The following is a 26,590-nucleotide window of genomic DNA, read 5'->3' on the forward strand; positions in this document are numbered from 1 at the left end:
TCCTTCCTTCAATTTTCTTTTTTCCTTCCTTCTTCCCTCCTTCCTTCCTCAGTTCCTTCCTTCCTTCCTTCCTCAGTTTCTCTCTCCTTCCTTCCTTCCTTCCTTCCTTCCTTCCTTCCTCAGTTTCTCTCTCTCCTTCCCTCCCTCCTTCAATTTTCTTTTTTCTTCCTTCCTTCCTCAGTTTCTCTCTCCTTCCCTCCCTCCTTCAATTTTCTTTTTTCCTTCCTTCTTCCCTCCTTCCTTCCTCAGTTCCTTCCTTCCTTCAATTTTCTTTTTTCCTTCCTGTTTCTCTCTCTCCTTCCATCCTCAGTTTCTCTCTCTCTCCTTCCCTCCCTCCTTCAATTTTCTTTTTTCCTCCTTCCTTCCTTCCTTCCTTCCTTCCTCAGTTTCTCTCCTTCCTTCCTTCAATTTCCTTTTTCCTTCCTTCTTTCCTCCTTCCTTCCTCAGTTCCTTCCTTCCTCAGTTTCTCTCTCTCCTTCCTTCCTCAGTTTCTCTCCTTCCCTCCCTCCTTCAATTTTCTTTTTTCTTCCTTCCTTCCTTCCTCAGTTTCTCTCTCTCCTTCCCTCCCTCCTTCAATTTTCTTTTTTCCTCCTTCCGTCCTTCCTTCCTCAGTTTCTCTCCTTCCTTCCTTCATTTTTCTTTTTTCCTTCCTTCTTTCCTCCTTCCTTCCTCAGTTCCTTCCTTCCTTCCTTCTTTCCTCCTTCCTTCCTTCCTTTCTTAGCTTCCTTCCTTCCTTAGCTTCCTTCCTTCCTTTTTTCTCTCCCTCCTCAGTTTTCTTTCTATCTTGTAAAGGTTTGCTTTCCATTGTCTAATGCTGACAAACATGTACCTTTTAGAACATCTAAATTTCTTGTCAATGTTGTACACGTGTGCATTACATTTAAAGGCTGCATGGAAAATTATTCAATTTTTGATGGCCTCTTAATAGAGTTTTCAATAATATGATTCCCCCCCTCCATTGTGTATAATGGCAATTTGATAAGACACAATACACTTTTTGTTGTGGCAAATCGCCCAGAGATCTACCGGTTGATTCAGATCTGCCTTCTGCTCACCCAGCATCCCTAAACACACTTACTGGGGACAGAGTGTAAATCCCCACCCTCCCTTGCAACTTTGGGAGAAAAACAAGGTGCAAAAGGATGTAGGGTGCAATCCTTTGCATGTTTAGACAGAGAAAAAAATCCTACAACTCCCAGCATGCCCCAGCTGCCAGGAGGATGCTGGGAGTTGTAGTACTTCTCTCTAAACATTGCACTCTTATGCATGTTCCCCCCCCCCCCAGGAAAGTTTCTGACCATGGGACGGACTGGATCAGTATGGGGGGGCACTTCGGCCCCCCTACCACCCATTAAATCCCCACCCCTTCCTTGCCAGCGTGGCTATCTTGGTTATGGGCAGAGGCAATCCTGCCCTTTCTTCTCTCTCTCTCTCCCCTCCCTTCGTTTTCTTGCAATTGGCCAGCAAAAAGAGCTGCAGTCCAGTTCCCCCTCCCTTCCTCTCCTTCACGCTGGGTCTTGCAACCTGCAAAGAATCAACCCCCTCCAAATGACAACGCGGTTGCAATGAAGGGGACCTTGCCAAAAAACAGCCCCGCCTGCCCCGTCCCTGGGTGGGCTCGAACCACCAACCTTTCGGTTAACAGCCGAACGCGCTAACCGATTGCGCCACAGAGACCCAGCTGCCACGGGCCCTTCCGCCGCTGCCCTAGGAACGGCGGAGCTGCCGCCTTGCCAGCTTCAGCGGGGAACCGAACAGAGGTGAAGATTTTCACCGCGTTTCGGAAGCCTCCTCCGTGCAGAAGCACACGAGGGCGCTGTTCACGTACTGCAGGCACACATCAGCCACTATTGGTGGCGTTAATTGCTATTCTAAAACATAAAAGTGATCATAATAAACTCCTAACAATACCATCTATTAGCGGAATCATGGAAAAGATACACTATGTTATAGTATAGTAATTATTATTAATAATTTCCTAGATTATTAATTTAAGTTCATTTATATTTCCATATCATCTAATATCTGGAGCTCTCTATGCCAAAGATATACTATGTTAGAGCATAGTTATTATTAATTTGTTTATTACATTTCTATACCGTCCCATAGCCAAGCTCTCTATGCTGAAGATACGCTATGCTATAGCATACTAATTATTAATTTATTTACTATATCCCTGTACTATCCAATAGCTGAAGCTCTCTATGCCGAAGATACACTGTTACAGCATAGTAATTATTAATTTATGTTTATCTATTATGTTTCTATACCGTCCAATAGCCAAGCTCTCTGTGAAACAGTGTGCTGGACCTTTCGGTCCGATTCCACAGGGCTGGTTTTATAAGTCAACGGCCATCCACAGCATGGCCGTTCTACCTGCCCCACTGAAAGACCACATACTCCCCGCCCCCCAGCCCCTCTTCCTTGCCCCTCTGTTTTTCCAATCGTGTCAGGTCTTCTTAGATTTGAAACCTTTTTAATGATTGCATGTAAAGGAACAGGATAGGAACACTTTAGGAGTACAAAGCCTGGCAAATACAGAGGCCACCAGGGGAGAGGGAACAGCAATCCCTGTTGAGCTTCTACCCAGCTCCATGACCTGTTGAATTACAGGATTGTTTTTTTGCTATTTTCCTCCTCCCTCCAAATGCCTTTTCCTTTTACTTTGTGTCTTTCAGATTGCACATCTGAAGGCTAGCACTATCTTGTTATTGTTCTTGGGCAGTGGGGGGGAGGCTTTATCAGCTGAAGAGCAAAGTGAAAATACATTCAATGACACATACATCTCTCAGTTAGCTCCCAATCCTCAACCCCACCCACCCCTGCCATTGTTTTGAGTAATGGAAGATGTTTCCATTAGCTCTTTGGGCTCTTTTTTATAAAAAGAACAAAAAACCACACACCCAAAATTTCTTTAGAAACCAAACTGAGCACATTTAGAGAATAAATTAATGGCTGAACTCTCATTTGGTTCACACTACTTCCGAAGTCAGCCAGAGGGAGGAACGGAGGGAACTCACTTCACCTTAGAAGAGCCTTGAAACTAAGGACCAGTGTCCAAATTTGGATCCCCCCCATTTCCTTTTCCATTGTAAGCCTGAGGGCATGGAGGAATTTTTGGCACAGCACATCTGAAGAGACCTACTGACTTAAGTGTATCTATTACCTTTTCTTAGAATGAGTGTACATAAAATCCATGTGGGGTTTTTGTCTTGCTATGGCTGGGTAAGTATCTATGCTACGCAAATACAGGGACAAATTCCTGTCTCATTATTAATCTTCGTAAGGGGAGCCCTTTTTTTTTTTCCTGAAGAGGAGGGAAAAGATGCTATAAATAAATAAATCATCACCCTCGAGAAGAAACCAGACTATTACGGGGCCAATTGGAGGACAGTTTTATTTTTTCCAAGTTAAAAAACAAACAAACACTGCACAGGGTAACGGGCCAAGCGGTTAGGAAGAACGGGGTTTCCCTCTTCACACATTTAATCGCATCTGCCAGATTTTTAAAATTGCGGAATTAGAGGCCAATTCCATCGCTGGAAGAGGGGACTTGCCTTTACGTCCCAGACTGCTGCATGGGGATTTGTAAACAGGAGAAGCAATTTGTGTAGGCAACCATATATGCAGGTTAGTGTTTCCAAAAGCCTGGGTCAACTTACAGTGCAGGAAATAATATGGTCCAAAACAACTGGAGGCCCCTGGCAAGCTGGAGGCAATTTGAAGGGAGAGAAGGGTTTGCTGGTGGTGGTGTGTACACTTGTTTTACTTTTGGTTCTGGTTAAGTAGGTTTGGTGACTGTTTCAAAAGACTGCCGGGCCTGTTTAGGCAGAGTCAACAGCAGGGCTGGAGTCGACTGGGTGTACACAGCACAGGAAGCAAACTCTCGCTTGAACCTCTCCCAGTTCTACTTGCCAGTCTACCGTAAGGTCCATTAGACATTTCACAACTTGTTTTACTTTTGGTCAGCTCTCAGGAGGCAGTGCGCCATGTGGCGGGTGGAAAAGCGGTGCAGGAGGTACCATCCCCCTACTGAAGCATATTTCATTTATATATATATATATATTTTCAAAAATATTTTCTCATACACAAAATAATTGCTTTCCATCTCATTTACACACACACAAGCAAGGCCAGCGTGGACTGGGGAAAGGGATCACAGGTTGTCTTCTGGAGACAATTTCTTACTCTGCAGGTCTTGCTTTCTCTTCTTTTCTAAAATAAGTTCTTCAAAGTTTTCTCTCTCCCTGAAGGATGAGAAATAAAAAGTAAGCCTGAAGGGAGGGGGAAAAGGAAGACCCCATGCTTCTTTTTTGTCAGATTTATGTACATTTACATATGCCTTCTCTAAAAAGCCTGGGAGGGAGGCATAATTTTGTTGCTGCATTTTATGTTGCTTTTGATTTTATGGTTGTGTTCTGTTTTGTCTTTCAACCATTCTAATTTTTATCGCAGCCTTCCCCAATCTGCTGACCTCCAGATGTGCTGGGAGAAGACTTCATCAGAAACTTGTATGTCAGGGGTGGCATACAATTGTCGTAAATGAATAAAATCACAACAACTTTCTGAGGAAGGCTTATTTAAGGTGTTGACACTCCACCTTTCCTCCAGAGAGCTCAAGGTAACCAACCTCAAGGAGAAAATGATCAACGAACTATTTAAAACAGCCAGCCCAAACCAGCAGCCTCCAGTTGTTTTGGACCATAACTCCCAATGCTCCTGGCTGTGCTGGCTGAGGCTGATGGGAGTCAGAGTCCAAAATATTTGGAGGGCACCATTTTGGAGGAGCCTGAAATGCACCAGGCTCAAAAGCCTAGACGGAATTTTAGGGTCATCTACACTAAAGTCTTCAAACTGGTTAAAACTGTTTTTTCTTAGAGAATCTTTTTTTTTTGGGGGGGGGAGGTAGACATCTCCCCCTCCCCTGCAATTCTCATTACCTTCAAAACTGAGACTGTAGACGCCATTGCCCAGAGAACCAAGCCCACCTGGGAGAATGCAGCCTCTGCATCCCAAGATCACAGCAAGGGGGGAGGGACCAATCTAGATCTGTACATCAGTCAAAGAGGGTGTGTGTCTGTATGGTGGGGGCTAGAAGTCTCCCCACCCCCATAATTCTCATCACCATCAAAACTACAACTTCCACGATTGTTTTCACTTGGGGATGGGGAGAGCCACAGAAGATTGTGCCATAGGTTTGTAGAGAAGGTGGAGTTGGTATAGGGTAGTTTCCTATGCAAATCAGCCTCTTATTCAGAATCATGAGGTCTGGAATCTTGCTTTCTTTTTAGGGCCAGGATCACAGACCTCATCAATATCCAGGCATGAAGAGTCTGTTCAGTTTCATGCATATTAACCAACGAGGAAGAAACAATGGAGAAAAGAAAATGGAGAAATCCCAGGCCTATAGAAAAATGTTTATTATAGTTCTTTTATATTGGCCCGACGCATTTCGGAAATATTGATTACCTTCTTCAGGGGCTTAGCTTGTGCCTACAGGCACCTGGGATTTCTCCATTTTCTTTTCTCCATTGTTTTTTCCTGCACACATGCCTCCGCTCCTCATTTCATCCTTATTAACCAATCAGGCCATACACATACAAACACATAATAAAATACCCCTCTTATACAGAAAGCAACACCAAAACAAGAAATATTCAGCATGATAATGATTCAAACATTTCCTAGGGGCTATTAAAACTTTTTGCAAAGTCTGGACAATATGTACTGACTTAGTAAAAGAGGTTAGCAGACTTAAGCTTCTATGCCATTTCATTTTTCCCAAGCCCGCTGGGCAAACTTGGCAGTCCTATAGGACATATAGTAATCTGTACCATCCAGTAGTAATGTGGTTGTGCTTAGAGAAGATTTATGACTGAACCCAGCTATTAAGGGCTCAAGGTATTGCTTCCTCAGCTCTGTGTACAGAGGACATTCCATTAGAAAGTGTACCACGTCCTCTATTTTAGGACAGTCACCTGGGATTATCCATGGTGAACCCTATAGCGTGCTTTCGCCTCCATCAGCCGCAGAGAGCACAGAGAAGCTCTTTGTGAGCCTGTTTCATAACCGCCCCCACCCCTGCCCCCACCAGTATTGTGAATGAGGAGCGACTCGAGGCAGGTACCTCTGAGTCACCTGAGGTCCCTCGATGTATTTCTCTTCTGCCTTCTTGTAGTCAATCTGATACACCGCTGAAATGGCGTAGATGATAGCCTGGTGGCAAAAAATATGAATGCACACTTTAGTTTACTGGGGGATATAATTTTAGAATACCAGAGGGAGGAAGAGGGGCTGGCGGGGAAGGACTGCAGCTCAGTGTCAGAGCCCCTGAGGGTCGCAGGTTCAGTCCCCAGAAGGGCTGCCAAAAAGCTGCTGCCCAGTCTGCACAGACAAGGCTGATTTGTTTTGTGAAACGCCCACAGAGCTTCAGCTATGGGGCAGTATAGAAATATAATGAATGAAAATGAAATTAAATTTGGTGTTATACCGTTTCCAATGCAACTCAGCCCTCTAATTCAGAAGAATGAGGACTGGAACCTTGCTTTCTTTTTAAGGAAAGGACCACAGCTCAGTGGTAGAGCCCCTACTTTGCCCCCCCCCCCCCCGGTTCTATCCCGAACATTGCCAGGTAGAGATGGGACAGACGCCTGTCTGAAACCCTGCTGCTAGGCGGCATGGACAAACACCAAAGTCAACAAATGGCCACCAGCAGGAGGCAAATGCCTCATAGTCTGCCTTGGCAGAAAAGGCGGTTTTCACCTCAGGAAACAGGACCTCCAGGATGAACTTGAGACTGTCGCCATTGATGAGTGGCAGGGCCTTGGCACTGGCCTCCTGGTACACCTTTTGCAAATAGTTGACCACCAGATCCTGTTGATCATCATCTTCCAGGTATGTCTCTATGCAGGTCACGTGGGGCCCTGCGTGGCAGAAACCCACCAGCCACCGCGACGGCTTCTTGCTCTGCAGGATGGCCTGGAGGTGGGCATCCACCCCTTTGGCCTTCACGATGAAGTCCACAAGCCGCTCATTGGCTTTGTCCCTGGCAGCTCGCATCCGGTCAGGAAGGACCTTCCTCACCAGCTTGGCAGGCGTGGCCTCCAGGAGAGGATCTTCTGAGGATCCCTCTGCCACCTGGGGAAAGGCTATCTGGGACAAGGGATGGAGGGCTTCTTTGCGGACTGGGCAGCCTTGGAAAAAGGAAAACAGATCTCTTGCACTGGCAGGAAGCTACATGGAAGTCATAGGATCACAGAATAGTAGGGTTGGAAGGGGCCTATAAGACCATCCAGTCCACCCCCTGCTCAGTGCAGGAACCCAAGCCAGATCATCCCTGACAGGCGGCTGTCCAACCTCGTCTTGAATGCCTCCAGTGTGGGAGAGCCCACCGCCTCCCTAGGTAATCAGTTCCATTGTCATATTGCTTTAACAGTCAGGACGTTTTCCCTGATGTTCAGCCAGAATCTGGCTTCCTGTCACTTGAGCCCATGATTCCATGTCCTGTGCTCTGGGATGATCGACAAGAGAGCCTGGCCTTCCTTTCTCTGACAACCTTTCAGGCACTTGAAGAGCACCTTCATATCTCTATCTTCTCTTCTCAAGGCTGAACAGGCCCAGTTCTTTCAGTCTCTCCTCATGGGCTTCGTTTCCAGTCCCCTGATCCTCTTCATTGCCCTCCTCTGAACCCTCTCCAGTTCGTCTGCATCCTTCTTAAAGTGTGGTGCCCAGAACTGGACACAGTACTCCAGATGAGGCTTAACCAGTGCTGAGTAGAGGGGAACTAGGACTTCCCTGGATTTGGAAGCTATACTTCTATTAATGCAGCCCAAAAGAGCATTTGCCTTTTTTGCAGCCGCAAGTCTTCCCGCCCCTGCAAAAATGTCAGCTAGCTATCTATCTATCTATCTATCTATCTATCTATCTATCTATCTATCTATCTATCTATCTATCTATCTGACATCTACTGGATTCCTTTCAACACCCCCAAATCAGGGACAGTGTTTTCCCCCAAAACTGTTCTACCGTCTCCTGCCAACATGGCTACCGGTTAAGGGAGGGGTGGTAACTCGGTGGTAGAGGCCCTGCTTTGCATGCAGGTCCCAGGTTCCATCCCTGGCATCTCCAGGTAGGGCTGGAAAAACTCCTGCCTGAAGCCCCGGAGAGCCATCGCTGGCCGTCAGTGTCGACAATACTGGGCTAGATGGACTGATGGACTGACTCAGGAAAAGGCAGGGTTTGATGTTCCTATTCCAATCAGCCCGTGACTCAGAACCATGAGGACTAGCATCTTCATTTATTTTGAGGCAAGCATGGTCGGAAGGATATATTTATCCTTCCGACCATAACTCAGTGGTACAGTCCTTGCTGTGCATGCAAAAGCTCCCAGGTTCAATCCCTGACAGCATCTCCAGGTAAGGCTAGAAAACCCCCTGCATGAAACCCTGGAGAGCCACTGCTGCCAGTTAGTGTCAACAATACCGGGCTGGACCAAAGGTCTAATTCAGTATAAAGCAGCTTCCAATGCTCCTAATGCTGGGAATTGAAGTCCAAAACATCTGGAGATCTACCTTCTGCCCAGCCCTGTCCTACACGACAGCCAAGCAGGTAGAAGGGCCCTTATTTATTTTCTTTCCTCCTGTTACCCACCCTGAATCTGTCTGGCAGTGTATATACCAGCTTTGCTCAACCTGGTGGACTGCAATACCCATCATTTGCAGCCAGCCTGCCCTGAAGGGAAGATGGAGCAGAGGTGACCATATTGCCTTTGGAAGGAAGAGGGAGCGGACCAAAGAATTCTCAAAGGCCAGGGAGGAGTCGATTGACATGGGGAGTGACTGAGCACAAAGTTATTTGCATAGCCCCGCCTCTGAAGCAAGTGGGAGGAGCCACCCACTTGCAGGGAACCTCCACAAATGAAGAAGACAATCAAATGGGATTGTGAACACTCACCAGTCTCGTGTTTCAGAAGAGACGGGTGGGGAAAGAGCGAAGAGAAATATGTCCTCTTTCTATGTTCACACCAACAAATACACTGCAGCTGCCTATTCACTGAATTCATTCAAGGAGCTCAAAACAACCAGGGCTCTCAACCTTAACGCATACTCACTCATGTCATCAGCACAGTACTCCAAGAATGACCCCATGAACGAATGGCAACCTAGAGGACAAGAAAGGGTCCCAGTTCAATTCCCCTCCTCATCAGGCTTTAGCGTGACCATGCAGGTCAGTTTTTAACCAGTGTTCAGAGAAGCCAAGCTGTCGCTTCCAAACAGTTAATTCCATTTCTTTGCTGTGCGCTTATGTGTCCCAGCAGGGAAAACATAGCAGGTTTGGGAAGGAGAAAAGAAGGGACCAGAAACAAGGAAGAAGTGGTAGATTTTCCTTTGCTGCCCCTCAGCTGTGAAACGACTTGCCAGATGAAATGACCTCTCTGAAGGTTTTTAAGCAGGTGTTAAAGACTCTATTATTCCGGCAGGCCTTCCCCTTTTCGAAATCTCGTTCCTTTTGTTGACTTCTGTATACTGTTTTTAAGCTGTGTTGTTTGATTGCTGGATTTTTATTCTTTATTTGGGGGGGGTAAATTGTTTCTAGTTCAAAGTTGCTTTTAGTTATATGTTGTTTGTATATGTTGTCTGCAGGCTTTTACGTAAATGGCTTTTAAACTTTGTATATTGTATTTTCATGTTTTAACTTTTGTAACCTGCCCAGAGAGCTTTGGCTATGGGGTGGTGGTATAGAAATGTAAGAAATAAAATAAAATAAAAACATTGAAGAGGGAGAGTTCAGGAGGAGGAAAACGACAGGGCAGAGAGTGAAAGAGAAAGAAAGAAAAGCAAACAGCGGGTAGGATCGGCGTCTCCCATTCTGACACCTGACATCTAAGCAGCACCACACTTTGCTTTCTGGTAGAGCCCTCTCGGAGGAAAGTCATGCATTCAAATGTAAAGGCTGCTCCATGGAGGTGCAGAAAGTGATCCCCTCGCCACGCGAGACAAATAGGAAGTTCGCTCCGTGATCAACAGGAACAGTCACCTCAGCTTACCTACTCTAATTCTGTAGTCTGCTATCAATAGGATGCACCAGTTGATTTCGTTGTTGTAGCTCTCTCCAGCTTTGTCCTAGGAGGGGGAAAAATGGGGAAGAAGTGAGAAGGGTAGCTGCCCACACCTCACCCACCCTTCTGGAATGGAGCAATACCACCTTCTCATCTTGGGAGAGAAGTGAAAGCGGAGAGAACGCCCTTCAAGGATAACAGCGGCACCTTCTCCGTGCCACCCAACTGCCCATTTTGTGGCTCTACTTACTATCAACTTCTGCTTCTCTTGGCAATCAAAGTGTTTCAGGGCTTTGAGGGAGATGGCGAACCTGCAGCAAGAGGGAATGAGGGCGGGGGAAGCCACACAAAAAATTATTAGGAGACCGGGATTATTTGCCAGCCCTCTCCAAATTCCAGAAACGCAAATGCACAGAGCTTTGCGATGTCCAGACCTCCTGCCTCCCTATCAGAATGATACATCTAATGGAGGAAGCTGACAGAACTCCCTTTTCATGTCTCCAGTTTGGGAGTTCAGTACTTATTCAAAAACACACCGGAGATTGGAAGTATCCGACATCGTCTGTGAGCTGGTCCCAGCAGCACGAGTATGGAAGATGTATGGATTAAAACTGCCTTCTTGAGCATATGTTTGGTGGAAAGGAACATTTTGGAGCATATAGGTTTTTGCAAACAAGGTACTACCTGGCCTCTCATCAAAAGTTGATTGTTTATCAGATACATGGTTATGGAAATTATTTGTTTCCTTGCAATGCACTGTAGACTTATGTGTCTCTTTAATGTGTTTATTATTTTATTTGCTACATTTCTATACTGCCCAATAGCTAAAGCTTTCTGGGTGGTCCATAGAAGTTAAAAGCCAAAAACACAACATGATAAAATAGGCAGGATCTAAAAAACACAAGAACTCATTTAAAAAAACATACAAAAGTGACAGGCTAAAAATCCTGGGAGAATAAAAAGAGCCTCCCCTGGCACTGAAAATACCACAACGTGGGCGCCCGGGGAGTCTCTCTGGGAATAATGTTCCACAATTGGGCTGCTACCATGGAAGAGCCCCTCTCCTTAGTATCCACCCATCTCACCTCATTTGGCAAGAACGCCCTGAAGAAGGCATGTTGGTTTAATCATTTCAGTGCTCTTCATATTATTCTGAAATATCTGTTTATCCATCGTATTCAGTTTCTAGTCTCGTGTAAACACAATTCGGGTTTTGCATTTCTAGTACGTGTGGTTCCCTCTGGGACTGACTTTCTGTACCCCGAATTTGTTGAACGCTCAGAGGGAGAGAACCCCGCCCCCCGGCAATTATGAACCTACCCAGACACTACAATCAACATCCGAGGTCCTCCTCCAAGGCAAGCCCAGAGGCTATCAACAAGGGAGAGAGCCTTCTTGGGGGTAGCTCCCCAATTGCAGAATGCTCTCCTCAACAAGGGCAGGCTGCATCAGAAGTCAGCTTAGCAACATGCACTCCTTAAAAAAAAAAAAAAGTGGGGTGGGGGGCAGCACAATGCCGAACTTGATCAGATCTATTTACCCCTTGGATTTGTCATCCACACTTTCTTCTATGAGGACTACGTAGGCCTTCTTGGCTTTCTTTTGGACCCTTTTCACCTGTCGAAAGACAAAGACAGCAGCTGAAGCACTTGAGGGGAAAAAACAGACCTCCTCTATTGCCTAAAGCGGGGGCAGGCAGATGTCAGGCTTAGGAACAGCAGAAGCAGCCTTATACCAAGTTAGACTCTCGGTCCATCTAGCCCAGTATTGTTGACACGGACTGACAGCGCCTCCCGAGGGTTTCAGGCAGGAGTTTTTCCTGCCCCACCTGCAGATTGAACGCATGTGAAGCAGACGCTCTGTCACTCAGCCAAATGGCTTGCACGATCTACTTTGTTTTTCACTACAACCCCAAGGTCCATAGCCAGATGTGAGACACATACACTTGGAATTAAAGAATACTGAGCCAAAGAATGGGTTTTGAGTACCACAAATAAACTAAGCTCATTGCCCTTCTGCACAAAATTGTACTTCTGGTTAGCCCAAACTTCCCTGATGTAACCCTGGCTCCCTAACATGATGCCCACAGGTACCTATGCGCCCACAAACAGCTTTCTGGGTATCCACCAGGCTCCCTGCCCTACCTGATTTTAATTTTGTTTCTTAAGACGTATTTACTTCTTTTTTAAACTGGGAGGCTGGCATGCTGCAAAGCAAAGTGCTGCCATCTTTCTTTAAAAGAGCGGGTTGTGTTTCAGAGCTCAGAGCATGCCTCAGACTCAGGTTCTTGGGCAGGTGACTTTTCTTTTAGTCTCAGCAGTTTGCCCTCTGGGAAAATGGTGTTTTGTGACCAGCCGTGCACACCACGGCAACCATTTTATGAATGGGCAAGCCCCCACACACACTCCTGGCCAACAGTCATTTTGTGAGAGTGCTCTTGACATCCTTTCAAAATTCCAGATGTGTCCACCGACTGAAAAAGGTTGGGGATCCCTGCTTACTCAACTGTCGCACAAACCGCTTTGAGAACTCAGCTGAAAGGCAGTATAAATAAAAGGGCATAGGCTCTGTTTATAGCCCCACCTTTCTCAAGCTCCTCGAAGGGAGGCTGGTGTAAAACACACCCAAATCCAAGAAATAAAATTTAAGAAATACTTGAATCCACAGCACTTACCACAGCTGGCCAGTATGGATATCTTGGGAGCTTACACCAAACTAGCATGCCTGGTTCGATTGAACAAGGTTCTAAGGCACACACAAAAAAGAGAAAGCGACAGAGATGGGAAAGGATGGGAAAGGCCCCAATCCTCCATACTTTGGGAGTAAATCCCAAGAACTTAGCGGGACTGACTGCCAATTAGACACATGTAGGATTAGACAGTAAAAATGGCACTGGTATCTGAGCACACGCACCAAGGTTCTATTGTGACGGAGGTTCCCAGAAGGTTAATCTCCCTCACCGCACAACATACAAGATACAGGGCCTGCTCGGTGGTGGTGCCAAAGCTTTGGAAAACCCTTCCTGCTAAGATTCACCCACCTCCCTCTTTGCCATCTTTCAAACCGAATGAAAACATTTCCAATTCCTAGCAGGATTTTAATGTTCTGTTCCCCCATCCTGATTTGCAGTTCTAATCTTGTATTTTTGTTTCTTTTGAATACAAGACCAGGGTCGAAGTATTAGATCATAACCCGTCTCACCTTGATGCACAAGGAAACTGGGGAGTTCCTCCTCCTCCTCGTCTTCATCATCCTTAACAGCTGGGCAAGGCGACTGTCTCTCTTGCATGCCCTTCTGGGTCAATGGCTTCCCTCTTCTCCCCCCTGAAGAGGTTTCCCCTTTGGATAGCTTTGGACCTTGACTGAGAATATCCAGCGCATCCCGCAGAGCGCGCCGATACGTCAACTCCACCACGGGGTTCTGGTTCTTCTTGCTCTGATCTGTTGAAAGAAACATCCAGCCAAAACCTTGTAGCAGCCATCACATCAGGCTGCAGCAGAGGGAGGGGCAGCAGAGGGAGGGGCAGCAGAGGGAGGGGCAGCGCCGGGGAAACACTTATTGGTCAGCTGAGACCCCAGCAACTTCCGGCTCCTCCCCTCTTTGAACCATTTCTCATCCCACTAACCGTTGTTTTGTGGAATCACTCAACCATGTTTATTTTAAGCTGCTGCGATTTCAGGTGTTTTATTCTATTTTATTCCAGCCGTCGCCAACCTGCTGCCCACTGAATGCGTTGGGCTACAACTTCCATCATGCTCAGCCAGGCTGGCCGGGGGGTGATGGGAGTTGTGGCCCAAGGCATACGGAGGACACCACGTTGGGTAAAGCTGTTTTATACTTTGCTTTTAAAGCCATCTGGAGAGATTCATCCCTCTCAAGGGAGCCAAGGAATATTTAAACAAAGAAACACTTCCCCTACTCCTCAGAGCTGCCTCAATCAAAGGTCATTTCTCCTGCTCGTGCTGTTAAGAGCACAGAGGGTTTGGTCCCTCAACAGGCTTGCATTCCTCTTTTCTCCCCACCCCTTTGATATCCTGCATCTTACATCTGCGAGACATTATTAGAAAATGCAAAGTGCATTTGAGGGGCCTTGGCAAAAAGTCTGGTATATAAACACAGCCAAAAATAAATGCTTATTCATGCCCAACCAGGAATGCAAACTATGTGCTGACTGAAGCCTTGTCTAGCCCAAAGTCACAGAGCATGGTCTGAATATGAGCCAACAATGTGATGCGCCTGCAAAAAGGGCAAATATTATTTGCAGCTGCATTAAGAGAAGTTCAGCTTCCAAATCCCGGGAAGTACTAGTTCCCCTCTACTCAGCACTGGTTAGGCCTCATCTGGAGTACTGTGTCCAGTTCTGGGCACCACACTTTAAGAAGGATGCAGACCAATTGGAGAGGGTTGAGAGGGGGTCAGCAAAGATGATCAGGGGACTGGAAACAAAGCCCTGTGAAGAGAGACTGAAAGAACTGGGCATGTTGAACCTTGAGAAGAGAAGACTGAGGGGAGATATGATAGCGCTCTTCAAGTACTTGAAAGGTTGTCACAGAGAGGAAGGCCAGGATCAATTCTCGATCATCCCAGAGCTCAGGACACGGAAGAATGGGTTCAAGTGACAGGAAGCGAGATTCCAGCTGAACATCAGGAGAAACTTCCTGACTGTTAGAGGAATACAACAGTGGAACCAATTACCTAGAGAGGTGGTGGGCTCTCCCATACTGGAGGCCTTCAAGATGAAGCTGGGCAGCCATCTGTCAGGAATACTCTGACTTGGATTCCTGCGTGGAGCAGGGGATTGGACTGGATGGTCTTATAGGCCCCTTCCAACCCTACTATTCTATGATTCTATGGCACACAAGGCCACCAACTTGCAGAAACTAAGCAGTTCCAGGTCTGGTCAGTGCTTGGAGGGGAGACCACCTGGGAACCACATGAAGGCATCTTGAGTTCCACAATGGAAGAAAGTGGGATATAAACATAATAAATAATAAGATTTCTATGTGATCCAAGCCTGGACAGCCACTCACTACAACAGCTGGTGCAAAGGTATGACCCCCCCAGAGCAACACACACACACACACCTTTAAATAAATCGTACCTAACTCAGAGGCGATATCTTCAATGCTCTCCTCCTTCAGGGGTTTGGTATCAGCACAGCGCACATTTGCCCTATAAATAGAAAAGCAGTTTTAAAACAAGTCTGGTTCTGCAGTGATTGGCTGGCCCTCGAGAGACGTTGTATGAGGTTGCTTCAGTTTAACAGCATTTACTTTTGCAGGGGGAGAAATTTTATTTTTTTTAAATAAAAAAAAATCTTTTTATTTAGAGGGCTTTTATCCTACTGCTCAGCCAAAATGGCTCCTGGAGCAGCTTATGAGCAATCAGTTAGAAAAAAAGAAGACAGTCTCTGCTCCCACAAGCTTACAATCCAAAAAGATACAACACACAAAGAAAAAGCCATGGGGAAGGAAGAGGAAAAAATTAAGTGGTATTTCAGCAGGGTGGGATGGCCTCGTTTCCTCCTCTCATCTCCCTCTGCGCAGCCTGCTGGAATAAGACCAACTGTTGCCAACCTAGTGTCCTCGAGCTGTTTTGGTCTACAACTCCCATCATCCCCAACTAGGGCACCAGGTTTGAAAAAAGGGGGGGAGGAGGGAGACCGAGTTAGACCCTGTATACATTTTGACCAAACGCTGTGAACAAAACCACATTATTTATCAATCTATTTAATACATTTCTATACCATCCATTAGCCAAAGCTCCCTGGGAGGCCCACAACACAAAACCACAGATTATTTATTTTATTTATTTACAATATTTATATACCGCTCTACATCAGAGGATTTCAGAGCGGTGAACAACATGGTAAAAGAATAAAACAGGTTAAAAGAGTTCAAACATTTTTTAAAAAGACAAACCCCAACAAAGTGGAGTTTAACAAACCACGGCTGGTCATGCAAGGAAGGCCTCTTGAAAGAACGACGTCTTCAGGAGGTGCCGGAAGGAACACAATGGTGGCGCCTGCCTGACCTCTAAAGGCAAGGAATTTCACAGGAAGGGGGCCACCACAATGAAGGCTCTTTTCCTGGTGGACTCCAACTGGGCCATGGGTCCATGTGGAACCACCAGTAACATGCCCTCTGATGACCTCAGTGACTGGGCAGGTTGGTAAGGAAGGATGCGCTCTCTCAGGTATCCTGGTCCCAAGTTGTTTAGGGCTTTGTACACTAGTGCTAATACCTTAAACCTGGAATAGGCAGCCAGTGCAGTTCCCTCGGCAGAGGAGTCACACGCTGAAAAGGGGCAGCTCCTGACAATAGCTGAGCTGCTGCATTCTGCACTAGCTCCAGCTTCCGGACAAGCCTTAAAGGCAGCCCCGTATAGAGTGCACTGCAGCCATTTAGTCTTGAAGTTACTAATGCCTTTACCACTGTGGTCAAGCTATTCCTGTCCAGGAGAGGCCGTAGCTGGCAAACCAGCCGAAACTGGTAAAAGGCACGCCAAGCCGCCATGACCACTTGGGCCTCCAGCGACAATGATGGATCTAGGAGTACCCCCAGACTACAGACCTGATCTTTCAGAGGGAGTACAACTTCATCAAGAACAGGCAATAAGCCTGTCTCCTGAACCTGGAACCACTCACCTACAGGGCTTCTGTCTTGCCAGGATTCAGCTTCAGTTTATTGGCCCTCATCCAGCCCATCACTGAGTCTAGGCATTGATTCAGGACTTGCACAGCCTCTCCTGATTCAGGTGTCACAGGGAGATAGAGCTGCGTGTCACCAGCATGCTGATGGCATTTAGCTCCAAATCCCCTAATGAACACTCCCAGCGGCTTCATATAGATGTTAAACAACATTGGGGACAAGATGGTACCCTGCAGCAGCCCATAGCTCAATTGCCAAGGGGTCGAGAAATAGTCACCCAACATTATGCTCTGAAATTGGCCCCATAGGTAGGACTGGAACCACTGTAACACAGTGCCAACAATACCCATCCCACGGAGTTGATCCAGGAGGATACCATGGTCGATGCTATCAAAAGCCAATGAGAGATCGAGAAGAATTAACGGGGTTTCACTCCCCCTGTCCCTCTCTCGATAAAGGTCATCCATCAGGGCAACCAAGGCTGATTCAGTCCCGTAACCAGGACGAAACCCAGATTGAAATACGTCTAGATAATCAGTATCCTCCAAAAGAGCCTGCAGTTGATCCGCCACAACCCTCTCAAGTACCTACCCTAAAAAAGAGGTATTTTAGACTGGGCAGTAGTTGTCTAATACCGTTAGGTCCAGAGTGGGCTTCTTCAGGAGTGGCTGCACTACTGCCTCCTTAAGGACAGTAGGGACCACCCCTTCCCGTAGGGAGGCATTTATCACTCCTTGGACCCACCCAGTCATACCCCCTCAGCTAGCTTTTATTAGCCAGGAGGGACAGGGATCAAGAGGGCATGTGGTCGGTCGCGTTATTGCAAGCATCTTGTCCACATCATCAGGCCATAACAACTGGAACTGATCCCACAAAATCGGGCAGGTGGTGGCATCAGACACCTCGACTGGTACTGCACTAACAACAGCATCAAGGTTGCTGCGGAGACAAGCGATTTTGTCCTCAAAGTGCGATGTGAAAAGGTCACAGTGGGTCCTCGACGGGGCCAGGGCCCCTTTTACTGGGGTAGATGTTAACAACTGCCAGACCACCCGGAAGAGCTCCGCTGGACAGCTACCTGAGGACACAATGGAGGCAGCAAAATAAACCTTCTTTGCTGCCCGCACTGCCATGCAGTAGGCATGATTATGCACTCTAGAGTGTGCTCGGTTGTCTTCACTTCGAGTCTTGCGCCATTTGTGCTCTAGCCGACGTCCAACCTGTTTCATTGACCGCAGCTCCCCAGTACACCAGGGAGCAGAACGGGCTCCGCAGTGCCAGAAAGGGCACTCAGGTACGATCAGGTCGATGGCCCTCCGCATCTCACTGTTCCACATGGTTCACCAGCTCTCTCCACTTTAAAATCCCCAAGAGAATTCAGAAATCTATTGAATTCCATCAGTCTCCTGGGGCGGACCATCTGAATAGGTCCCCTACCCCCATGGGAGGAGAGTAACGCCGTAAGTTCAAATCTCACCAGGAAATGGTCTGACCATGACAATGGGGTTACTTGGAGCCCCCCAATCTTCAGACTACCCATCTCACAAGTTGGAGCAAAAACCAAATCAAGGGTGTGCCCTGCTTCATGTGTTGGTCCGATCACATACTGAGACAGCCCCATTGTTGTCATAGAGGCCATGAAATCCTGAGCTGGAACTCCGGAGACAGCCTCAGCATGGAAGCTGAAGTTATCCAGAACCACCATCCTGGGTTCCTCCAACACCACACTTGCGACTACCTCTGCTAGCTCAGTCAGGGAGGATGCTGGGCAGCATGGTGGGCGGTACACCAGCAGCATCCCCAATCTGTCTCTATGACCTAACACAGGTGCAATCTCTCAAGGCCCGCTCCAAGTTGGAGTGGTCTTCTGGTGAGAGAGATGGAAGTTCTATGAACCACTGAAACTCCCCCAACCCTGGCCCTCCAACCTATATTGGTGCTGCACTGAGTACCCAGGTAGGCAGAGCTGAGTCAGGTTAACTCCACTCAGCTCACCCACCCAAGTCTCAGTAATACAGGCCAGGTCGGCCTTCTCATCCATGATTAAATCATGAATGAGTGCAGTCTTATTGCAGACCAACCTGGAGTTAAACAGCAGCACCTCAAGACAGGAGAGCACAGTGGAAGAGCTACCAGCTACATGAGAGCTAGAGGAGGGGGGTAGAAGGGGAAGCTCCCTGGGCAGTTCACAACACAAAACCAGCCTTTCCCAACCTGGTGCACTCCAGCTGTGTTGGACTACACCTCCCAGCATTCCCCAGCCAGCATAATATAAAAACCATCACTTTAAAACAGAATAAAACCAAAGCAAGAACAAAGATAAAAGCCAGGAGTGGTGCAAAGATCTAAAAAAATGCACAAGTGCGTTTTTTTTCTTTTTTAAACTGAAGGCGTAAAGAACCTGGGAAAATTAAAAGATCTTCCCCTGGCACCAATGAGACCACAAAGTAGGTGCCAACGTGTAAATAGCTCTCCCTGGCCATCTACAGCAAGTAAGTCCAGGAACACACCATAGGCCGCTAGCGTGTAAGCAGGCAGGTCCAGCTCAGAGGAGAAAGGGGTCAGGGGGATTTATTTGTGAGGCAAGACTCAAGCCTGCCAGCCAAAAGAGCTCATCAAAAGCTGGGACGCTGCCACACCTGAAATGGAACTTAACTGTTTATTCAGGCACATGATTTCGACACGAATGGAGGCTGACTTCTGAGCCAGGCGTAGTCTTCTGGAAGTGCAGCTTCTAGACAACACCTGAAGAAAGGAGAGAAAATACATCAGTATGCATCTGCAGGTTCTTCAGGTGTACGTGCACAAGTTCAGATTGCGATCGACAAGATGGTGTTGTGGTAGACATAGCAGAACAGTGGCAGGCAACACCGCCCAGTCCCAATTCCGTTTTTTAAAAAGGCATCCGAAAACCTTATTACTCTTGCTGCATTTCAGTGTATGTTCTATAGTCGTTAATTTTGTCTGGATGCTTATTTAGATCTATGGACTGCTTATATGAATTATATATTTGAAACGGAAATGCTGAATCTTTTTTATTAATGGTGTTGTGAATAGTTATTGTGAATGGATACTTTTGTTTTGTTTTTGGTTCGTGTTGATGTTTGTTCTTTCTCCCCACTTGTTTTTGTTAACAACAAATTATATACATATATATACAGTCAGGGCCAGAAATATTGGAACAAGGATAACTGTTTTGGCAGTTGGCCTCTGTACACCACCACATTGAAGTTGAAAGGAAATACACCCAGATGGGAGCAAAGTCAGGACTTTCAGCTGTAATTCAAGGGGTTTGACAAAAGTGGGGCACTAATCATTCAGGAAGGACAGCCAGTGGCTCATAAGTAATGGAACAAACCAACATCATTTCAAACTTAAGGATCACCTTTAATACCTGGATGAAAATCCTTTGCAGTCAATGACTGCCTGAAGTTTGGAACCCATGGACATGGCCAAATGCTGAGTTTCCTCCCTCGAGATGCTTTGCCAGGCCTTTACTGCAGCTGCTGCTTGTTTGTGGGTCTTTCTGCCTTCAGTCTTGTCTTCAGTAAGTGAAAAGCATGCTGTATTAGGTTGAGATCAGGTGACTGACTTGGCCATTGAAGAACATTCCACCTCTTTGTCTGGAGAAACTCTTGGGTAGCTTTTGCTGTATGTTTTGGGTCATTATCCATCTGCAATATGAAGCGGCGTCCTATCAGTTTGGCAGCATTTGGCTGAATCTGTGCAGAAAGTATAGCCCTATACACTTCAGAATTTGTTCTGCTGCTTTTATCAGCAGTCAGGTCATCAATAAACACCAGTGACTCGGTTCCCTTGGCGGCCATACATGCCCATGCGATAACACTGCCTCCACCATGTTTGACAGATGATGTGGTATGCTCTGGATCATGAGCTGTTCCTTTCCTTCTCCATACTTTTCTCTTCCCATCATTCTGGTACAAGTTAATCTTGGTTTCATCAGTCCAAAGAATCTGGCCTGTCTGTTCTTGAGTGTTACCAGTGGTTTGCACCTTGTTGTGAAGCCTCTGTATTTACATTCATAAAGCTGTCTCTTGACTGTAGATGTTGACAACGACATGCCTACCTCCGCAAGAGCGTTCTTGACCTAGCTTGATGTTGTGAAAGGGTTCCTCTTCACCATGAGCAGCATTCCGCGGTCATCCGCTTTAGTTGTCTTCCGTGGTCTTCTAGGCCTTTTGCTGTTGCTGAGCTTGCCAGTTAATTCCTTCTTTTTCAGGATGTTCCAAACTGTTGTGTTGGCCACTCCCAATGTTTTTGCTATGTCTCTGATGGGTTTGTTTCCTCAGCCTAATGATGACCTTCTTCACTCACATGGACACCTCTTTGGACCTCATGTTGGGAGTTCCAGTGAATACCTACCTAATCCAAATGTAACACTCAGAACCACCTCCAGGCCTTTTATCTGCTTGATTGGTCATGAGGTACCCAGGAAACAGGCCACACCTGGCCATGCAGCTGCTTGTCAGCCATTCTTTCCATTACTTATGAGCCACCAATGATGGGTGTGTGTGTGTACGCCACTGGCTGTACTTCTTGAATGGTTAGTGCCCCACTTTTGTCAAACCTCTTGAATGACAGCTGAAAGTCCTGACTTGAATGACAGCTGAAAGTCCTGACAATCCTACCACAATGATCAAGCCTCCGAACTCGGAGGCTTACAGTCATCCAAAGCAGAGGGCTGGCTCTGAGGTCAGTTCCTGAAAAACGAAAAATCCCATGGCTGCCTAGCCACTGTCTAGCAGCCATAGGATTGAGCCCTTAGTTGCTTTTCCTATAATTATATATCAGTATCTAAAGGTATAGATATATTTATTGTGTGTGCGTACATGCGTCTTTGTATTTACTTTTTAAATGCCTGCATGGTTCACACCATCATAGTCGAACAACCCAAGAAACAAAACCAAAATAAAAAGTGTCCAGATTAAACCAAATACACAAACAATAGGATAGGCAACTATGATATTCATTATCAATAAACAGGAGCATTTTTCAACGCTGTACCGGTACATGAGGAGTCAGGATTTGTTCGTGCCATTATGGGAACAAATGTCTTTCCTTCTTGGATTTACACCCAGACTTTCTACCAAGGAAATGGCGTTTGAGGCACTTGCTGTTCCCAAACAAGCCAGGATTCATAAACCAAGAACAAACTCTAGTTTCCGATACTGGCTTAGAAAGGGAGCAGCAAGCCTGGATCTCCAGTTTGGACTAGCAGGAGCAAACAAGAGGCACGTACCAGCATGCAGCTCGTTCATAAAGCAGGCTTCTCCTTGACTCGGTTTAAGGCAGCTTCCAGGGCTCCTATTCAAATCAGCCCATGATTCAGAACCATGAAAACTAGTGTCTTAAGGCACTATGCACGTCTAGACATAAAAAAAATCCTATAACTCCCAGCATTCCTTCAGTCATGCTGGCTGGGGCATGCTGAAAATTGTAGGACTTTTTTCTGTCTAACCACGCATAGGATTCTCCCCTTGGGCAGAAGGATATACACAACCTTCCAACCATAGCTCAGTGGTACAGCCCCTGCTTTGTATACAGAAGGTCTCGGGTTCGATCCCTGGCAGCATCTCCAGGTAGGGCTGGAAAAACTCCTGTCTGAAACCCTGGATAGCCCCTGCTGCCAGTCAGTGCTGACAAAACTGGGCTAGATGGAACAAGAGTCTGAGCCAGTATAAGGGAGCTTCCTGTATTCCTGTATAATCCAACCCTGATCCAGCAAAGGCTGCTTCTCATGTTTTTGGAAGCTGGGCTAAGGCAATTCCTGATTTTTTGTTCTTTAAATCTTTAAGAAATCTCATAATTCTTGGGTAGGAGATGTTATTAAGTTTAATATGTGTGTTTTTCTCATATGTGCATTAAAAAAACAGGTTGGAGAAGGCCGCCCTATGCAAACCAAAATAAACATCAGCATATTTTATTGTAATGATTTTAACTCTGTATTTTGATTCTCCCCCCCCCCCTTCTTTTTTATTGTTCACTGCTCAGGAATTTTACAATGTAGAGCGGCACATAAATCTTACACATAAATACATATAAGAAGGCAGGACCTTCCCAGCCATTCAGCAACTTGTTTTGCAATGCTATCCTAGTGTATCCTGTGATGCCTGTGGGGAATACCACAAACTCTTTCTCACATGCAGACTTTTTTTACCTCCCTTCCCACAAACTGGAAAAAATAACAATGTCCCCAAGAGAGAAGGGGGAGTAGTCACATTAGGGCACAATCCTATGCATGTTTAGAGGGCAGAAAGTCCTAGAACTCCCACCATTCCCCAGCCTGCATGGGTGGCTGGGGAATGCTGGGAGTTGTAGGACTTTTTTGCCATCTAAACATGCATAAGATTGCTCCCTTAATTACCTTTGCTGGCCACCATCGCTTTCTCCATTTGCAGAGGATGTATTCTGCCTCAGTCATCCTGGTCGTTCATGGAGATAAACTAGGTGCCAAAGTGAAAGGGATCCCCTCCAGGGTTTGAGTAGCCTCTACAGCAAAAGGAGAATTATTGCATCATCACCAATAATAATATGAACAGTCATATTTTTATTCCATCTTCCACCCAAGTACTTCAGGAATATGTATTATTGTTAATATAACAATGTATTGTTATTGTTAATATAATAACAATATATTGTTAATGCACCAGCAAAGTGTATAGAGAGAGATTCTCCATTTTCTCCCTACAACAAGCCTATATGGTAGGTTATTTACTGAATTTTGATCCTGATTTTCAGACAAAGCGGCTTACGCCCACAAAAAAGGAGACAGACCCTGCTAGCAGACACGCAGATTAAAACAACGAGGGGAGAGAAAAGTTAGATCAAGAGAAAGAGAAACTGGCCCAACACCACTGCCAGGAAGCTTCATGTCAGAGTGAGGGCTTGAACCCAGAAGGGTTTGAACTGGTTCTGCCTAGCTTGACTCCTCTAAAAACATGGTGAGATTTCTTTTCTTAAATTACAAAGAATAACCCTAGCGCTATTAGGATTGTGGCATATGCGGTACAAATATCTCCCCCCCTCCGCTAGGTTTCAATCCACGTGTAAGAATACTTTGGATTGCCTTCTTAAAGCCTGTCTTCATTTTGAGAATTCATCTGCCACCTTTCCATAGAAAATGTTTCCAGCTGGCAGGCAAGGAGAAAAATACCAAACAACCGCGATAAAACCCGAGCAGTAGGGGAAAGCAGCATAAAACGAGGCAATCAAAACTGTGGGTTGGGGGTCTCTGCGGTGCCCATTTCATCCCAATACAGAACTACAGACTTCATTTCTAACTCTGGGGCGGGGCGGGGCCTTCCTTGCCCACCTCTCCGCATGAACTTAGATGCGAAAACGAAGCACGCAGCTGCTCCACGTGGAGAGGAAAGGGATCGTTTGGGGTGGGGGAGTAGCAGCAGGGCCACCCCCCCGCAAAGGGAGTAAGCTTCCTCGCACCCCCACCCCATAAAAATAAGAAGGGAGTTGCCTCTCTGTTATGTTCTATTGGTAGCAAATGGGTTACATTGGGGGAGGGGGGTAAGGAAGACCCTATTCCTTCCCCCGCACTGAGAAGAGGGGGCCAAGCCCCCCCTCAATTAATGGGCCGGGAACGGAGGCCCCCGTTCTTACTTACCCCATACGGCTGCAAAGAATCCACGTGCGCAGGGCAGGGGGGCGAAGAGGGCCTCCGCAGCGTCCTCCCTCAAATTGGAAATGACGCCTCTTTAACCCCCCCGCCCGAAAGTTAGAAGCTGAGCCACGTGTGGGCTATTTTTGAGGGGGGTGCAGAAGGGAGGGGATTAGGGAGCGCCCCCCGGAAGCCACGCCCCTTCCCCACGGAGAAAATGGGGGGTCACTGCCATCACACTTCCCCCTCCCCAAATTGGGCTGCTAATGAACTCCTCTCTCCAGACGGGGAGCTCCACGAGGAGTCTTGCCCCCTCCCCAAATGAAGTGAAGGAAACTGGGCCCCCTGCGCAGATAGGGCAGATTATTTGGGGAGGGGGAGAGAGCGAGCGCGAGCAGGGGCCTCCCCTTCCCTTAAAAAGGGGGCCAGGCCCCCACAGTCCCCCTCCCCAAATTACACAGGGCCAAGCGTTGAAAGCCCCACCCCCATTTCTCCATTAAACGGGGGGGGGGAGCAACCCACAGGCCCATTATTATGGGACAGGCCTGAAGGAGGGAATCCCTTCGCCTAGGCCTATTATGGGATGGGGGGTCTTATTTTTCCCCCCCACTCCAGGAAAAGGGGAACAAATACCCCCCCCCATCCGCACGGGGGGGAACCTGCTTCCCTTAAAAAAAAAAAATTACCTCAGCGCTCAAGTTAGAAACAGCGGGACTCGAACTTGCCACACCCGACGCCCTCTGACTTCTGGCCTATCTTCCTTCCCCGCGTCCCCCGAAGCTCCTCCCCCTTTTGGACGTTGTTGCCGAGGGCAACACGTGGCCGCGCCCCCTCCCGCATGGGGCCACGCCCCTTTAGCCTCTTCCTGACTCCCCCGTTCCTTCAGTTTGTCGTTGCTGCCGAGGCCACGCCCCCTCCCTCGTCGGGACGCGCCACCTTCAGCCTCGCTCTGGCTCTGCCGCTGTTATTGCCTGCGGCTCCCCCTTCCGCCTCCTCCCTCCTCCATTTCAGGCTCCGCCCACTCGGGAGTTGTTGTTCAGTCGTTCAGTCGTGTCCGACTCTTCGTGACCCCACGGAGCAGAGCACGCCAGGCCTCCCTGTCCTGCGCTCTCTCCCGGAGTGTGCTCAAGTCGATATTCATTGCATCCGTGATGCTATCCAGCCATCTCATCCTCTGCCGTCCCCTTCTCCTTTTGCCTTCGATCTTTCCCAGCATCAGGGTCTTTTCCAGAGAGTTTTCTCTTCGCATTAGGTGGCCAAAATATTGGAGCTTCAGCTTCAGTATCTGTCCTTCCAATGAGCACTCAGGGTTGATTTCCTTTAGGATGGACTGATTTGACGTCCTTGCAGTCCAGGGGACTCGTAAGAGTCTTCTCCAGCACCACAGTTCGAAAGCATCAATTCTTCGGCGCTCAGCCTTCCTTATAGTCCAGCTCTCACAGCCATACGTTGCTACTGGGAAAACCATAGCTTTGATTAGACGGACCTTTGTCGGCAAGGTGACGCCTCTGCTTCTTACTATGCTGTCTAGGTTGGCCATAGCTTTCCTCCCAAGGAGCAAGCGTCTTTTAATTTCATGGCTGCAGTCACCGTCTGCGGTGATCTTGGAGCCCAAGAAAGTAAAATCTGTCACTGCTTCCATTTCTTCCCCTTCCATATGCCAGGAAGTGATGGGGCCAGATGCCATGATCTTAGTTTTGTTAATGTTGAGTTTCAAACCAGCTTTTGCACTCTCCTCTTTCACCCTCAACAAGAGGCTCTTGAGATCCTCTTCGCTTCCTGCCATTAGGGTGGTATTGTCTGCGTATCTGAGGCTGTTGATAATTCCCCCTGCAATCTTAATTCTGACCTCTGATTCATCCAGCCCGGCGTTTCTCATGATGTACTCTGCATATAAGTTAAATAAGCAGGGTGACAATATGAAGCCTTCTCGTACTCCTTTCCCAATTTTGAACCAATCGGTTGTTCCATGTCTGGTTCTTACTGTTGCTTCTTGACCCTCCTACAGGTTTCTCAGGAGACAGGTAAGGTAGTCTGGTACTCGGATCACTTTAAGAACTTGCCAGAGTTTGTTGTGATCCACACAATCAAAGGCTTTAGCATAGTCAATGAAGCAGAAATAGATGTTTTTATGGAATTCTCTTGCTTTCTCCATGATCCAGCGAACGTTGGCGATTTGATCTCTAGTTCCTCTGCCTCTTCGGAACCCAGCTTGTACTTCCGTTAGTTCTCGGTTCGCATACTGCTGA

The 26,590-nt window shown here is 47.1% G+C and overlaps 1 protein-coding gene and 1 non-coding gene across 3 annotated transcripts; both read right to left on the minus strand.

Moving 5' to 3' along the window:
* Nucleotides 1-1,603: 1,603 nt before the first annotated feature.
* Nucleotides 1,604-1,677, minus strand: TRNAN-GUU (transfer RNA asparagine (anticodon GUU)). Its single transcript has one exon. It is a non-coding gene; the product is annotated as a tRNA-Asn (tRNA).
* Nucleotides 1,678-3,373: 1,696 nt separating this feature from the next.
* Nucleotides 3,374-25,117, minus strand: PWWP3A (PWWP domain containing 3A, DNA repair factor). Of its 2 annotated transcripts, XM_084826332.1 has the most exons (13): nucleotides 25,028-25,117; nucleotides 23,094-23,218; nucleotides 19,365-19,453; nucleotides 15,160-15,230; nucleotides 13,259-13,498; nucleotides 12,732-12,802; nucleotides 11,598-11,674; nucleotides 10,308-10,368; nucleotides 10,046-10,121; nucleotides 9,110-9,160; nucleotides 6,763-7,193; nucleotides 6,128-6,216; nucleotides 3,374-4,247 (listed from the first exon to the last, which is right to left on the minus strand). In XM_084826332.1, exons 2-13 carry the CDS (start codon nucleotides 23,148-23,150, stop codon nucleotides 4,157-4,159), a joined length of 1,404 nt encoding a protein of 467 aa, XP_084682458.1. In that variant the 5' UTR covers nucleotides 23,151-23,218; nucleotides 25,028-25,117; the 3' UTR covers nucleotides 3,374-4,156. The 2 variants fall into 2 exon arrangements, with proteins under 2 accessions (XP_084682458.1, XP_084682459.1); XM_084826333.1 differs by lacking the exons at nucleotides 15,160-15,230; nucleotides 19,365-19,453; nucleotides 23,094-23,218; nucleotides 25,028-25,117 and adding an exon at nucleotides 14,546-14,720.
* Nucleotides 25,118-26,590: the final 1,473 nt, after the last annotated feature.

This window comes from Heloderma suspectum, chromosome Z (assembly GCF_057233095.1).
Source record: "Heloderma suspectum isolate Gila_16-S chromosome Z, 16-S_ref, whole genome shotgun sequence".
NCBI lineage: Eukaryota > Metazoa > Chordata > Lepidosauria > Squamata > Helodermatidae > Heloderma > Heloderma suspectum.

Coding starts and splice junctions, on each gene's coding strand:
- PWWP3A (XM_084826332.1), bottom strand. CDS start 23,150: ATGACTGAGGCAGAATACATCCTCTGCAAATGGAGAAAGCGATGGTGG. Junction 19,454..23,093: donor AGCGATGGTGGCCAGCAAAG/GTAATTAAGGGA, acceptor TCCTTTCTTCAG/GTGTTGTCTAGAAGCTGCAC. Junction 4,248..6,127: donor GGACCTCAGGTGACTCAGAG/GTACCTGCCTCG, acceptor CTCATCCTTCAG/GGAGAGAGAAAACTTTGAAG.